The sequence below is a fragment of the Echinops telfairi genome, unplaced genomic scaffold, assembly GCF_000313985.2.
Source record: "Echinops telfairi isolate 266 unplaced genomic scaffold, ASM31398v2 ScPeMD7_3533;HRSCAF=4204_0, whole genome shotgun sequence".
NCBI lineage: Eukaryota > Metazoa > Chordata > Mammalia > Afrosoricida > Tenrecidae > Echinops > Echinops telfairi.
The window spans coordinates 31,200,285-31,216,246 of record NW_022107431.1 but is presented as its reverse complement, the minus strand read 5'-3'; the positions used below and the strand labels follow the sequence as shown (position 1 = coordinate 31,216,246).

The window sequence follows — 15,962 nt, the reverse complement described above, 5'->3', positions numbered from 1 at the left end:
CATAAAACTCTCTCTTATACATGAGTTGCTGTGGATTTGTTTCTCCACAGTTCCCAGACTAATACAGAGGCTGAGGGGAAGGTGTGGTAGAAAGGGGGAACCGATTACAAGGATCTACATAGAACCCCCTCCCTGGGGGATGGACAACAGAAAAGTGGGTGAAGGGAGACGTCGGACAGTGTAATACATAACAAGATAATAATTTATAAAATATCAAGGGTTCATGAGGGGGGGCAGGGAAGGATGGGAAAACATGAAGAGCTGATACCAAGGGCTCAAGTAAAAAGAAAATGTTTTGGGAATGATGACATACAAATATGCTTGACACATGGATGGATGTATGGATTGTGGTAAGAATTGTATGAGCTCCCAAAAAAATGATTTTTAAAAGAAAAAAAATATCAACAGCTCCAAAAAAATAAACACGTTAAAAAGATCTTTGATCCACATATGTCTTTAGTAACAGATTTAAAAAACTATAAATAGTTCCATTTGCTCTCACAGTTTTATCCCTATGCTTTAAAGCAAAGAGATTACAAAGCTTATTAATACAAAAGCCAACAGCCCTTCTCTGCTGTACTTGCTATTCCCTGGGTCCAAAGGCAACCATTTTATTTTATTTTTTTAAATGTATCTATAAGTATAAATAGCAGGTGTACGTTATATTGCTAGCTCGTCATTTTTCAGGTTTGACATCTGCCCACTTCCTCTACAGTACTCTTCGCTTTTAGAAACCAGTTAAAAAATACTTTCAAATACAGGCAGTTCCCAGATTATAAATGAGGTCTGTTCCTAAATCTGTCTTCAAATAGAATTTGTACGTTAAGTCAGAAGTTAGGTGTGGTTCATATCTAACGAGTGAAATGTTTCTTACTGTGTAATGTACCTTTCTATTCATAAAGAACACACTAAAGAAATATTTTCAGATACATCAGAACACCTTTAACACAATCAGTACTGTAATAATAGTAACTACCAGTAGTAATGTTTTGATGTATGTTGCAAAGCTGTCCCCGTTTGGTATCAAGAACCATTAAATGTAGTCCAAGTTTTATTATAATGGGATTTGCTGTGATTGGTTCATAATACAGTTGTACAGAACTCAGACGATCACAACCTGGGGAACTGCTTGAACAGGCAAACCTACTGATAGTAAAGTTTAAGAAATTATAGACGGTGGTGGTTATGGCGAGGGGGACTGGAAGGAGGAGGGAAAGGAAGAAGGGGAAGGAAAATAAAAAGACGAACAATAAAACTGTACACTGAGAAAACAGTTTGCCTGATAATTATTTTTAAAAGCAATTTATGGTTGTAATTTGTGATCTAATGACGAATTCTAATCATACAGCAGCTCTCCTGAGTCTCACTGTGTGCTTAAACAGGCACTAAACACGGTGTAAGCTCATGACTTGGCAGAGACTATCAAATTTGTTTAAAAAACAAATGGGGTACACAAAACCATCTAGGGCAATCTAGCTTTTAGCTTAATAAATTCAATCTCATTATGCTAGCAACAAGAAATAACTGGTACAAAAAGAGAGAGATAACGGATACAGTTTCAAGACTTAAGTAGGTCTTTGGTACGAACTCCTTTATTGGTATCCTTTTCTGAAGTGAGAAGTGGCTGTCCTAAGGCAGTACTGAGCTCTTTTGAGAGCATTCTCGAGGAAGCAAGTGCAGCAGATTATTTTCTAGGGTTCAACATCTACTTGATGGAAATCACCTTTGAAATAGCCCACAATCCCCAACACTTACCAAATATGAGAAAGTTCAAGAATAGGGAGTTTTGACTTTGTAAAAAACTCTTTAGCTGCAGATCCTGAAATATTAAGAGAGTGGGGTTTAATGTCATTCTGAACTTACGGAAGAACAATAAGGAATGAGTCATTAGAATATTTTTTTGGTAGTGGGGGAGGGGGGCAGGGGAGATACGCTTAAATGTGTTTATGTTCTCTTTTTGGTCATCGGTGATTTTAAATGGCTTTTAGACAACAGAGTTGAGAATTATCTTCTGTCATTATCAAATACCCAGCCAGTCAAACAATGGCTGAGCCGCCGCCAAGAGGGAGGCAGTCCTGGCACATCTAGAAGAGCTCCTGGGTGGACCGACTCACCTGGAATAAATCCGTTTAGATCAGGCTGAATGGTTTTAAACTGATTTACATAATACTGTCTTTGTTCATCTGTTATTTTCCAAGGATCATCGTAACTACTGGATTGCCTACGAATTTCATTGGCAGTTGTAGCTGAGGCTACAGTTCGGACTGTTGTCTGGTCCTGTAAGGAAACATTTTTGACTCAGTACAGCATCTATGGATAGGGATATATGGACCAAGGCACTCGGTGGCTTATTTTGGAAGGTAAAACTTACTTGCTGTGGTTGTTTACAGTGTAAGAAGTCTTCCCAAACTCAGCAGCAAAGTACACATTTGTTATAGTCAGGTTATTAGATGTGTTTCGGCACAGCGATAGATAAATGTATAGAAATGACAGCAATTATGTAAGCAACAGAAAGTTATGAGGAATGTGCTAAGAAAGCCAAGCAAATATATTCTTAGATGCAAACTCTTTTAAAACTTCATTACAGGCTTAGAGATAGAAAAAAAATCGCTAAAACCTTTAGTGAAACATTCCAATGAAAGCACACTTGAAGAAAGGGCAGCTCAGAGCAGAGTTCTGTGTTCTTTACAAAATAGTAAACTTGCATTTATCAAAGTGCAACAGCAAAGTATACAAACAAGGACTGCAGCAATACCTTGAATGAAGCAAATAAAAATGCAATACCAGTAAAATGTCACACCTGGACAGAAGCAGGATGCATGGCTAAAAGAGTACTGGTTGGTGGAGTATCTGCAAAACTGACCCAGTTTTCTTGCGGTGGCGGTGGAGAGTGGCCTGACCACACTGCGTCACCAGCAGAAGGACCTGAAAGCGAAGCGCAGGCACATACTGACTCCCTTTTGAAGGGCAAATACGGAGTTTCCAAGTATTTTCTTCAGAATAAACAAAGACACACACATATTGCAAACACTTTCTTTCCAACTCAAATTCTGAAGACACTTAAACAACTACCGAAATGGAATCTTTCCCGCTCAATTAAAACATGCACACCATTTAAATCTTTAGGATTTAACTTGCACTCAGGATTCAAAGGGATGATTAATGTATTCGCTATAGTTTCAGAAACTCAAATATTCACAAGCATGTCTCTCAATGTCGTACTATTACTGAGTGTCGTCGCACTGACGCTGACCCACGGCTACCCAGTGTGACAGAGCAGAGCTGCCCCTGAAGGTTTTCTTGGCTGGTAGCATCACAGTTCCTTCTCCTGGGTTCAAACCAGAAACCTTTTCAACCAAGTGCTTTCACTGTTGGGTCACCAAGGCTCCTTGTAAGCATGGCAGATATCAAAGTAGATGTTGTGACCACTTTTCCAAGGATGGATCTACTGCTACAAATCCTCAGAGGTGACTAGCTTCAGTTTAAGGCACTTGTTTACAGTAGATCATTGTAAGCTTGGCGAGAACTTCAAGTCACCAAGACTTTAGCTCACAACCCCACTGTTACTTTTAATTCAAGAACTTCTAAATACCTGATTGTGCTTCACCAAACGGTGACCAGAAGGGCCCGGGTCCCGCAAGAGGCCTCTCACTGTTCCCCCCACTGGGATGCCGGCTGTGCTTCCTCCAGGTGTGTGGAGAGGATGGCGGGGACTGCTGCGGCGAGACAACAGGGGAGGCAGGTTCCTGGAACAAACACAGGCAGCCCCCACATTACTGACTAGGACTGTCCCTGAGTAAGTCAACTGCCGCCTTCCCAGCTGTTCAGAAGCTGCCCATGCAGCAAGTAAAGGTGATGACGATGAGGAATTTGTTGCACGTAGGGGCTGCTGGTTCCATCATTTCAAAGTGAGGGCAAATATATATAACATTAAAGGCCAAGCAGGAATTGTCCTTAAATCAGACCTTGGAGATTTAAAAATTTCAATTTTAAGGTAACATTTTAATGACAAAGCTCAGAAATAGAATTTTGGTGTAAGCAGCTGCACACAGCACCAACTGCTAACACTGACAGGGTGTGGCTACCTGCTGCTCTGAAGATGTGCGGGGCTGGACAGCGTCATGGCTGACGGATCCCTTTTTCACTTGCCCCCTGCCAGGAGGGGGGGGAATCACACCAGAATAAGACCCTGGGTTTTCGGAATCTGAAGAGTAGGAGGCTGCATGGCGAGATTCTTGCTCATTCTTTGACGCTACAAATCTTGGCAGAGGGAGGTCCTTCACTGTGAAGCACACAGATAGTTATTGCTTTAAAAGGTATAAAGGGCACACAGGCACACTAACCAATGAAACGAGATGATTAATTAGACATGAGAAATAGTGTTTGCCGAAACCAGCGCAGACATAACAGGCACCAAATGCCTAGCACTATAAAATGCAGGCCTTCGGCTACCTCAGAGTGTAGATGGACCTTAGGAGAATGAAATGGTTATAATATCAAAGGATCCTTTCATGAGAAGACAACAGTGGCCCTTTAGGCAATGTCCACTGCACGCCAGCCACCATGCTTACCACTTCATGTGAGGTCATAACCTCCTCGGCCCTGCAACGATCACAGGTAAGAAACAGAAAACTAAGGCGCTGCGGGGCCAGGGTCCCATCGGTACTAAGCGAGAGGCTCCGAATCCAGGTCTGTCCAAGCCCGATGCCTAGGGCTCTGTGCAGTACTAGGTATGCACTTCAAGTGAAGCAGAGAGTGGCACTAATGCTGACACTGCCAATGCAGAAATGTCTGCTGTACAATCTTTTCTCTTCAGAATCTGCATACCAACGAGGAAATATACTGACCTCATTAGACATTCTGTAAAATTATGTAACCCATAATTACCCCAAACATGTAAATTATCAACTGTAGGAGACCGGGGCTTTTGATACAAATTCTCACATCACATAGCACCTGGAGTTTCCTTTTCTGCGTTTGCCTGTGAAAGCTACTGCAGGATCGGCACATAGGTACTCAGCTTCCAAATGCACTGCCTTCTTGTTGGGTCTGACTCATGGTGGCCCACTATCACAGGACAGAACGGCCCCTTGTGGGTTTCTAAGACTCTTTACGAGAGTAGAAAGCCTCATCTTTCTCCCATGGGGCAACTGGTGGTTTTGAACTGCAGACCTTGTGTTTAGCAGTCCAACAATTAACTGTGGGGCAGTGAAATTTCTTAAGTTGGCTCTTTTACAACTTCCACTAAAGAACTGGATGGGACTGTGCAGACAGGGAGTGTGCGGCACTACCAGAGGGGCTTGGTCTGTTTGCACTGCTGCCCCCAGCTATAAGGATGAACCATCTTGGGAGAGAGAAAAAACCTTGAGGTCCCTGGAAGAGCACATTAAAGCTCTCTGTCTGAAGAGGCAAAGGTTGAGGAGGCCAGATACATCGGAGACCATGGCAGGGAGACTCAGCAGAGCAGCATTGAGTCTGTGGGGCACCTTCTCATCTGGCTCGAGTCTATGGAACTGGGGGGGGGGGGGGGGGCCGGGGAGGGGGGGGCAGCCGGGAAGAGGGAGGCGGCGCAGAGTTACACCTATGGGCTGGCTTCTGGGCTCATGGAGGCAAAGGCCGAGAGGGACCATGTGGCTGACACTAAGAACTGGAGAGAAAGATTTGATTGCTGGCTGAGGAGATAAATGACTAAATCACGGTTCTCAACCTGTGGGTCACAATCCCTTTGGGAGTCGAACGACCCTTTCACAGGGGTTGCCTGATTCATAACAGTAGCAAAATTACAGTGATGAAGTAGCAATGAAAATAATTTTATGGTTGGGGGGTCACCACAACATGAGGAACTGTATGAAAGGGTCACGGCATTAGGAAGGTTGAGAACCGCCGGACTAAATCCTTATTGCTTGTTGATCCTGACTTATGATAACCTATTAACTTTCCTCTTTCCTAATAAAGCTCTTTAATTGTAAGTAATGTCTGTGAGTCTGTGTGACCACTGCATGAATTGTTGAAACTGACACAGATGCAGAGTGGTGTGGAAGAACTGTTGGTATCCAAATAGCTAAAGAAGGATGGACCACAGAGGCCGGTCCTCCTGGACACCTGCCTCGTGGCAAGAGGGAAGCCAGAGGATGTCAGGTACGGCCTTGATTTCGGTTTATGGCAGTAATCCACTATGCCATCCCAGCTTCCACATGCTTGTAAAATAAATGATCCAAGGTGACCCCTGTAAGAAGGTGAGATTTCTGTAACTAGGTTTCATCTATTAATGGCTTAATATTCAGCTCTATCAATAAGAATGCTTTCGATCCATTGTTACTGTCTACCTTTTTTTTTTCCTTGTATATAATATGCCCATGTCAATGATGCCCACAGTTCATGGAGGGAACTAACAAGAGGGGTCTCATGGTTTACATAACAAACACAACATGTACACTGTGGGCAGAAAAATGTGGTAATTCCAAATGGAGCCATCACAGCAGTCCCAACATGAAAACACCAGATATGTTTACTCCTTATCAGAAAAGATAAGAATATAAAAGGCCACATTACAATGTTTAGTAAATTAATCCGCAAAAATCACCATGTGAGCACTAACAACTATGCATAAAATGTGTATCATATGCCATAAAGGATTTTAGATCTATTTAAATCTCACTAATGAGAGAAATCATGGTAATGGAAATAAAGCCGATAAGTTCATTCAATATCACAAACGTCACTGTAATACCAGTTTTATCGCTTTACTTTTTATTTCATTTGTCAATTATTTCAGTTACTGAAATATATTACTTACCTGTATTTATACTTTCTACTCTTAATGGGAAACCAGACTGAGCAACAGCTACAAGTTTCAAAGCAATGTAGAACTGACTTCTTCCAAAATAGCCAAGTCTTGTGGCACCGCACAGCTCCGTAATCTATAAAAGAACACAGCATCAGGACGGGGCTTAGGACAAACATTCACTTTGCGAGGAAGGGGCTACCACTCCTCTATCTGTGATTATTATTCCATACATGGAGTATACACCTCTCATGTGACAACCAATTTTCTTGATTTTCAACTTTGTGTGCTTAAACTGGAAAAGTTGCTGGTCTCAGAATAAGGTTACTATTCCCCTAGTTATCTAAAATCCACATGAAAAGTCATTTTATGTTATTAGAATAATTTTTCCTTTCATTGTTTTTTAAATAATATGTATATATCATATCACAAAATATTTGCCATTTTAACATTTTATGTGTACAAGGGCTTTGAACTAGTTCATTCCAGCTCCAACTTCTGACATTGTTAAAATGTAGGTTTTGATTCAGCCTGTGTTTGTGTGAAAATTCTCAGCAGGGAGATCCCAGCAGGTGTGCAATTCAATGTCATTGTTTATCACGGTCATGTGCAACCCTTAACAGAAAGTCTGTGGCCCCATAGGAATAATGTCCCCAATCCCCCTCTTTCTTGATCCTTGTGACCATTAATGAACTTTGGTTTCTATGGACTTGATTATTCTATGTATTCCATATAAGTGGGACCATACACTGTATCCTTTTATGCCTCACATATTTCACTCAGCACAATTCACATTGGAGCAAATTATCAAGACATAGTTTCTCTTTATGATTATGTAATATTCCATTCCCTGGTGCCACTGTAGGTTAGGCATTGATTGGACCACTAACTACAAGGTAGGCAGTTCCCACCCACCAGCCGCTTCATGGGCGACAGTTGAAGCTGTCTGTTCACATAACGATTTACAAAAGCCTTATAGAGGTGGCTATAAGTTGGAATTTGAATTGATGGCAGTGGGTTTGGGTTTCAATAGTCTACTATGTGTATGGATCACATTTTATTTATCTACTCATCTGCTGATGGGCAGATGAACTGGAATGAGTACACACTGGGCCATATATTTATGCTACATTTAATTTTTTTTGAGGAACCAAACAGTTTTCCACTGAAGCTACATCGTTTTACATTCCCACCAACACAGTTAAGAATTCCAGTTCTACTGCTGAGTTTTTCTTTTGCTTTCTTTTAATCACAGTGTGGTTAAAGTGGTATCTTACATGTGGTGTTATTTGCATTTTCCTAATGATTAATGAGCATCTTTTCTTGCACTTTTCGGGCGTTTGTATATCTTCTTTGGTGAAACTCAAGTCCTTTGCCTATTTGGGGGACTGGGCTGTCTTTCTGTTCTTCATACATTCTGAAGATTAACACCCTTCAGGAGTCTGGTGTCACTGTGGCTTAGGCATCAGGCTGCTAACCATAAGGTCAGAGTTCAAACCTACCACCTGCTTTTCATGAAAAAGATGAGGTCGTCTGCTCCTATAAAGACTTTATAGTGGAGCTGGAATCGAGAGCGGTGGTTTTTAGTGAGATCAGGGGAGCGCTGGTGGTGTAGTTGTTAAGAGTTTAGTCTGTGATTTAACTACCAGCTGCTCTGTGGAAGAAAGAGGGCCTTTTTATTCCCATAAAGTTACCTTCTTGGAAACCCACAGGGGCAGTTCTACCCTGTCCTTAGGGTCACTATGAGTGGGCATGGATTTGATGGCAGTACGTTGGTTTTTGGTTTGACATATGGCCCCTGGTCCAATTGTTTCCAATATGTAGATTGTCTTCTGTTAAGAGTCCTTTGTGCAAAAAGTTTGAATAAAGTCCAATTTATCTTTTTTATTTTCTTTTGTTGCTTGTGCTTTTGATGTCATTTCTACAAACCTTCTGTCAAAAACAAGCTTCCAAGGCTTTACCTCTGTTTACTTCCATGAGTTTTAGTTCTTACATTTAGGCCTTTAATTTTTACATAAATAGTGTGAGGTATGAGGTCACTCTCCCTGTACATGGAGATTCCATGTTTCTAGTTAGCCATTCTAATGAAAACCCAAAGCAAATGGCTTTAAGTGTATAATAAACAGTAATTCCTACAGATCACATGTATTTTTGATAATGCAGATTTTAGAAAGAAATCTGTATATGGTACTAGAATGCACCTATGCATTTGTGGCAGTTACACAATCTGTCAACTTGCGAAGGGGTGGGGTCTATCCTGTCAATCACATTGCAGCTTGATGACCTCATTTGAAAGCAGGAAGGAGAAAAAATAGTTCACTGGAGGCCAGATCTCCTCTCCACTTTGTCTCCCTGAGAGACATTCCTGTTGACAAGCCACATGGAGATATGCTGATGGAGCCAGAACACTGGAGCTGGAGGAGCCATGTGGAGACTCACATCAATGCTAAGGTGCTTCCGCCGCCACTGGATCCACAAGGCTTTCTACCCATTGGTCTGTGATCTTCCTGAATTCGGCATCATTGCATGTGTTGTGAGTCTGAAGTGGGATTTACAGACTGCTATCAGACATAAGGGCTGATATCGGACTCATGGACTTGATCTGGACTGGGATGTTTTCTCAGTGTACAATCACTGTTTGATAAACACCCCCTCTTACACACATACGAGTGTCCTGGATTTGTTTCTCATCAACCTAGACTAACAGCATTCAAGAACTTTAAGATAAAAATGGGGATTCTTTACTTCTGTCTAATAGAATAACACCCTCAAGAGAGTCTGTGATTTTTATTTTGTTTTTTTCAATAATGGGGGACATTTCCTTTGCTGCCAAGGTGTCATTTCATATTGGATCAGCAGCCTTTGCTTCTCTGCCTTATACACCAAGGGCTTAGATAGATAACCAAGCTTTTAAAACTATACACAGAAGAATAGTTTATTTTTTTATTTGAAAAAAGTTTTATTGGTACATAATTCATGTATCATGCAGTTCAATAGTTCAATCATACTAAAGAGTTGTAAAATCATCACCACAATCAATTTTAGAACATTTTCTTCCTTTGTGAAGCCAGTTATTAGCTCCACATAGCCCCCAATCTCTCCTGCCGTACTCCCAAGAAACCCATTAATCCAGTTACTGTGTTTATCTTGGATTGCAAATACAGAAAAACATTTAAAAAAATTAAAAAGCTAATAATATAAAGGTAAAACAGAGAAAAGACTCAATTGAAAAGAAAGCAGAAAATATTAAAAATGAGAATAAAAACAGGTCAAAGGAGATCAAGCGGCAGGTGTTCCATTTTAACCTAACTGCATCTTCAGTAATCCATTTTCCAATGCACTCTGCAAGATGACAGTGCTGCTCACCTACCCGCCTACCTTCAGAGGAGATTCACCCGAGGCTTACTCCACATGCATTTCTCCGTGTTTGTTTATTTATCTGAACATAAACGACTTTAAAATGGGTCAAAAGGAAGATAAAATCGCAAGATAGAACAATTTAACCTAACTACGTCTGCCATACTGGACTTTGCAATGCTGTCTGGAAACAAGGCTATTCACATCCCTGGACTAGGCTCAGAGGGGATTCACCTGGGGCTTCATCCTTGTGTAGACCCTGCAAATGGATTTGGGGCTTCCATGTTGTCCACTGCCTTCCGCAAACCAAGTGTTCACAATGTAAGCTTTGTTACCATTCCCTCCTTTGGATGCGGCTTTTATAAACAATAAATAGTTCCTTGGCAATGACTTGACGAGTTCTTCAACGGGCAGATTACATACGCACAATTATTTTTACCTCCATATATACAAAGGTTGGGGTGAGAATAGATTGAACATTTATTGAGCACACTTGGTGCTAGGTACAGTTCTTAGTACTTCCAAGTTCCACCGTATCTTGGAAAATAATGTAGTAGAATTGGTCTTATAAGCCACTTGCCTATTAGCAGAAGGGTCAAAAAACAAAACAAAACAAAAAGCCCACTGGCAGAATTATAATGCACATGGGTGACTTAATTTCCACCATGACATCACATCCTTTCCTCAAAAAATGTCTGCTTCCTCAGTGTGCAAACCCTTAGAAAGTGCTAACATGCTTTTTCTGCCAGTGTCTTATAGGTAGTGACAATGAAACAAACAACCCCCCGAAACCCAAATCCAATGCCATTGAGTCAATTCTGACTCATCACAACCCTATAGGACAGGGTAGAATTGCCCCGATGGGTTTCCAAGACTGCAGGAGTAGAGAGCCTCACCTCCCTCTCAAGGAGCTATTGGTGGTTTTGAACTGAAATGCTTAAGGAAAACTCTCTAATCCCATGCTCAGAAAAGTGAGGGGATGGGGGAATGTGTGCAAGGATAAAGTTATTTCTTATTGTAAGGAGAAAAGATCCAATTAAAAGTTGATGTTTAATTGTATGTATGAGTTTAAATCACAAGCTCAAACAGACAATAAGTACTCATAAAGGTATGTGTGTTAGTGCTTGACAGTAAAAGGCCTTTGGTTCTGTGGAGGCCTGTGGCAAGCAGTCAGTCATTCCACACCTCGAATGAGCCCAAACGCTATGTTGAATACTTTATACACACACACACACACACACACACACACACGCGCACGCACGCACGCACGCACGCACGCACGCACGCACACACACAAGCGCACGAGAGTCGGACCACACTGAGCCATCAAGGTGACTCCTACCAGGAAGACAGGGAGAGGCCGTAGCCATGATCAATCTCCCTGACAAACTGGGGAAGGGAGATAATGGGTATAGCGCATCTGGTGGACGGGCTCAAACCATGATGTATGTAACCTATGATACCACAAGGGCTCCCCATTCCTTCATAGTTAAACTAATGGCTATTAATTGCTTCTTGAAAGATCACGGACACAAGTTTTATGGTAATGACAGAAGGGTTTTGTTTTGTTTTCTAATTGATCCAACAGGCTGAGATGGAGGACAAATAAATGATAATTGTCATCTTATCCACATGCTTTAGCTCTGAGAAGACACCCCTAGGTCATGTTCCCTAATCATCCTCAGTGTGTGTGTCTGTTACTGTACAGATTTACGGCCTCAAAAACCGACAGGGCCAGTTCTACTCTGTCCTATAGGGTCACTATGAGTCTGCAATGGCTTGATGGCAGTGAGCCTGGCTTAAATGTGAGTCTATGGAAGGAACAGAGCTTCAGTTAATGTTGTATATCAGCTGTCTGGTGTTGTTCTTCAAACTCAAGCAGATATTGCTTTCATGGTGTGTTTGTTTTCTCACTTCTTTCTTCCCTCTGCTGCAGATGCCAATAAATATTTGTTTTCCTCATTATTATAACTATGTGCTAATTTCCCCCTAGGATGTATGATCCGCTCAGTAAGGTGTCCATGTTCTTTTCAAAATGGAAACTTAATGATTAAGTTTAACGTAATAGCAAGGATAGGATCTACCCTTTTCACATAGGTCCCAAAAAAGGTGGCTGACTTAATGCCTTTGTTTTGCTAAAAATTCTTCCATTCCAGTGGGACGGGGTCAGTGGACTTGTGATGTTTTGGATGGGCAGTTTGGTTTGCACATCACTGACTAGCAAACAGGCAGTAGTGAAATGTAACTTCTATTGTTCTATGAACTGGGTGAACCAGTCCTTTAACCTCTCCGACTCCGCAGCTTGTGTAACATGGGAATGCATAATGGCAATGCACATCTAGTAGAGATGAGAAGTGGGGGCCAACTATACTGAGTGTCAATTATTAAAGTTTGTTTACCTGTTATAACATTTAATGCTCAGCACAATCCTCTCATGTTGGCCACAACTATCTCTAGTTCATAGGGCAGGAAACTGAGGCTAGTAAATGGCAGAGTCAGGGCTCAAGGCCAGGTTCACCTGATTCCAAGTCTTCCCTTGGCGATCTCTTCAGGGTCCAGCTAAACCAAATTCATATGGTGGACATGCTATGGAGGCAGTGGTCCCAAAGAATCCCCCTCAAGCTATAGGCTCTGAAGTCAAATAAATTTAGGTCTATTAGAAGATTTCACAATGCATTTTTAGCCCACAAAAGGCACTAAAAAATATTGCGGTCTTGACATGAACTCGTTTGGGGGGTTAATATGTATTAAAATGCTTGAGAAATAGTGGCCCATAGATCAAATGGGCTGTACAACACATGCAGGGAACCAATATAGAATGGAGACCATGACTTTGTTGTGTGTGGGGGTGGGGGGTGGGGGGGAGGGTGGTGTGTAAGGATTTCTTTATGTTCTCAAAAAAATTAGCGAGTACCTGAAAATATTGGTTGATGGCTACTATATTATAATTCAAACTTAGAAACTTAAACATACATGTTTATTCATTCAAATTGCATATAATGAATGCTGTATTTATGAAAATAATTTTTCTAATTTTAAAACAAATGAGTATGCTGCTTTACAATGCACACATTTTCTTTATTGTCTAGAGCAGGAGGAAGGTCTTCATATGTTCTGCATTCACTATATTCAAATTCAAACTCATTGCTATCTAGGGGATGCTGACTCAGAGGGACCCTACTGGACAGGGCAGAACTGCCCCTGTGAGTTTCCCAGATTATAACAGTTTACCGAAGGAGAAAGCCCCTTATTTCTCCAGCAGAGAGGCTGGTAGTTTCGAACTGCTGACCTTGCAGATTGCAGCCCTATCATCTATTGCACTGATTCTTGTTGTTGACCAAAACAAACAAACAAACAAAAAAAAACTAAACTCGCTGCCTTTGAGTTTATGCCGACTCCTGGCACCCCTACAGAACAGGGTAGAAGTGCTCCTGTGTATTTCCAAGAGTGTAACTTTTTGAAGTAGAAAGCTTCAGCTTTCTCCCTTGGAGCGGCTGGTGGTTTTAAACTGCTGACCTTGCAGTTAGCAGCCAGACAAGTAACCCCAATCCAATGAGCTCCTGTACTTTGCTTTTAAAATCACAATCAGGTTGGTTATCAGAACAAGTCATAGTCAAGCACCTGGTAGTCAAAAGAAGTTTCCCCAAATTCTTTTCACAAGGCTTGGAGTCCACCATTTACAACAGTCAGTTGCTTTCCTTAAAGCAACAGGCATGCTTACCGCATTTGCAAAGCCCTATCAGCCCAATGTGCAAGTCTGCTGTTCTTTCAAGTAAAAATGATGTTCAAGGAAAAAAACAGCTAGTTCAGCTTACAATTCAAACAGTAACGTATGTATTTTTCCTCAGCGCTGTCATAATATTTCAACATGCAGCAGAAGTGCTTTATGCACACTTCCCCTTTCATCACAGGATACGCAAAGGTCAAGATTTAACAAAATTAACTTTTTTTTCTTGCATCTCAAGGGACAGTCTTATGGAAAATACTTCTTTCATGTGTGCCAATAAAGAACACAATCCTTACTAGTCCTGTTGGTGACACCGCCTTGATGTGCATTAAGAAACCATAAGTTTTAATCACCACGCCTTTTGCACCACAAGTATGAATGCCAACAGGTGGAAAAGGTAGGTCTCATCTAACTATTATTATGAACATAACTCCGCTTCACAGGCCATTTTGAGAACTGTCACCACAGAGCACATCCTCCACTGCCAAGGGAAGAGAGGCGAGGGCTGTTCCCCTCTTTCCCACGGGCAGTCACGGAAGCACAGTGTCTGCAGGAGCAAGTAGGTGTCAGTCAGGTGGGGATGCTGGGAAGGAATTAAGGGTGCAGGCACAAGGTCAGCTACTACTGAGGAATGTTGCGAAGGAGGTCAGCTTCAGGTTTCTCCCGACCAGAAGTCTCCAATGTTCTTAGCTATGCTTCCAATTTTCAAATGTTAACATAGACTCAATGTCATTCACAAAAGATAGGCCCAACAAAACACTTGGCCCCTGTAGCTGCACGTTTTGTCCCCAGGGAATTATAAGGAGAAGGTACTGCCAATGACCCGGCTGCCATAACACTAATATGTATGGTGCCTACAAAGCAGAGAAGAAGAGGGTGGGGGCAAGTCTTCCCCCCACCTCCCCAATACATAGGCATTATTATACACTAAGCTGTCCTACTTATATAATGGGGGCTGAGGTAGCTTCTCACCTCCTTAGGAGACTGGGGTGGATTTATGGTCAAGGCTTCACAGGTGCAGCTCCCACCCCTGTGTCTGTCAGTGAAGGCTTGTGTGCTGTTAGGACACTGAACGCGTTTCAGCACAGCTTCTAGAATCTAGACGAACAGGGTCTAGAAAGGCCTGGAGACTTGCTTCTGAAAAAACAGCTAGTAGAAATCCTCTGGATCACAATGGTCTCCAGTGATCGTGGGGAAGAGACCACCCCACTCTGTACCCTATCTTTGCCTGCTAAAATCACACCCTTCGGTTAGGTTCCATCTAAGCGCCTCCTCTTTCCAGGAGCACTTTCCATCCTTTTTAGCCTATAAGCACACAATCTTTGCTTTTTTTTCATACTAGTACTCCAGCTTTGATCATCTACAATTTACTTGAATTATCTATGTAATTGTGTTAACCACACCACACATTCCTTCTCTGCCCTTCCTGGCATCTACACTCGTTAAGGTCCTTAGGGGCAGGGGCAAATCCAGTTACCGCGCAGTAAGTCCTGGCCCTATGTGTTACAGCATAGAACTGCTCCACAGCATTTTCTTGGTCGTGATCTTTTTGCTTGACTTCGCAGTTTGGAACTTACCACGGCACCATGAAAGAAAGGCCTGGCAATCTGCTGTGACAGATTACAGCCAAGAAAACCCTATGGGGCAGTTTCAGTCTTTAGCACACGAAGTCACCATGAACTGCAATAGACTCCAGGGCCACTGACAACATTTACAAAAGGGGATCACCAGGCCTTTCTTCTGGGGTGCTGTCGGATGGGTTGGCACTGCCAATCTTTTGATGGCTCATGTGGGTCCCCTGGTAGGCAATGAAGAACTGCTGCTGGGACTCACATCCCATTGTGCCCACACCCACCTGGTTCACCACTGCTATGCAGTTCTCATTCAATGAAATCTTTCTTAGATATGAAGATCATTTTTAACCATTTCTTTAAGAATTAAATAGTTTCGCCTGGTAGGGCATGATCAAGGGGAATGTAACAAAGAGGAAGTGCTGAAACCCTGGTGGGGACTGAGCATGATAGTGGGACAGGAGGAAAATCAAGGGAAATAGAGGAAAGAGCTCTATGTACATATGCAAATATATTTATATGA

At 42.0% G+C, this 15,962-nt stretch overlaps 1 protein-coding gene across 1 annotated transcript in view; it reads right to left on the bottom strand.

Moving 5' to 3' along the window:
* Positions 1-15,962, bottom strand: part of REPS1 (RALBP1 associated Eps domain containing 1) — an 89,848-nt gene that overhangs the window by 35,966 nt on the left and 37,920 nt on the right. Inside the window, exons 2-7 of the mRNA XM_045294589.1 lie at positions 6,797-6,920; positions 4,086-4,282; positions 3,593-3,746; positions 2,864-2,925; positions 2,115-2,277; positions 1,756-1,819 (exon numbers count right to left, since the gene is read on the bottom strand). Of these exons, the coding sequence (XP_045150524.1) occupies positions 1,756-1,819; positions 2,115-2,277; positions 2,864-2,925; positions 3,593-3,746; positions 4,086-4,282; positions 6,797-6,920 (764 nt within the window). The remainder of the gene's footprint in view (positions 1-1,755; positions 1,820-2,114; positions 2,278-2,863; positions 2,926-3,592; positions 3,747-4,085; positions 4,283-6,796; positions 6,921-15,962) is intronic.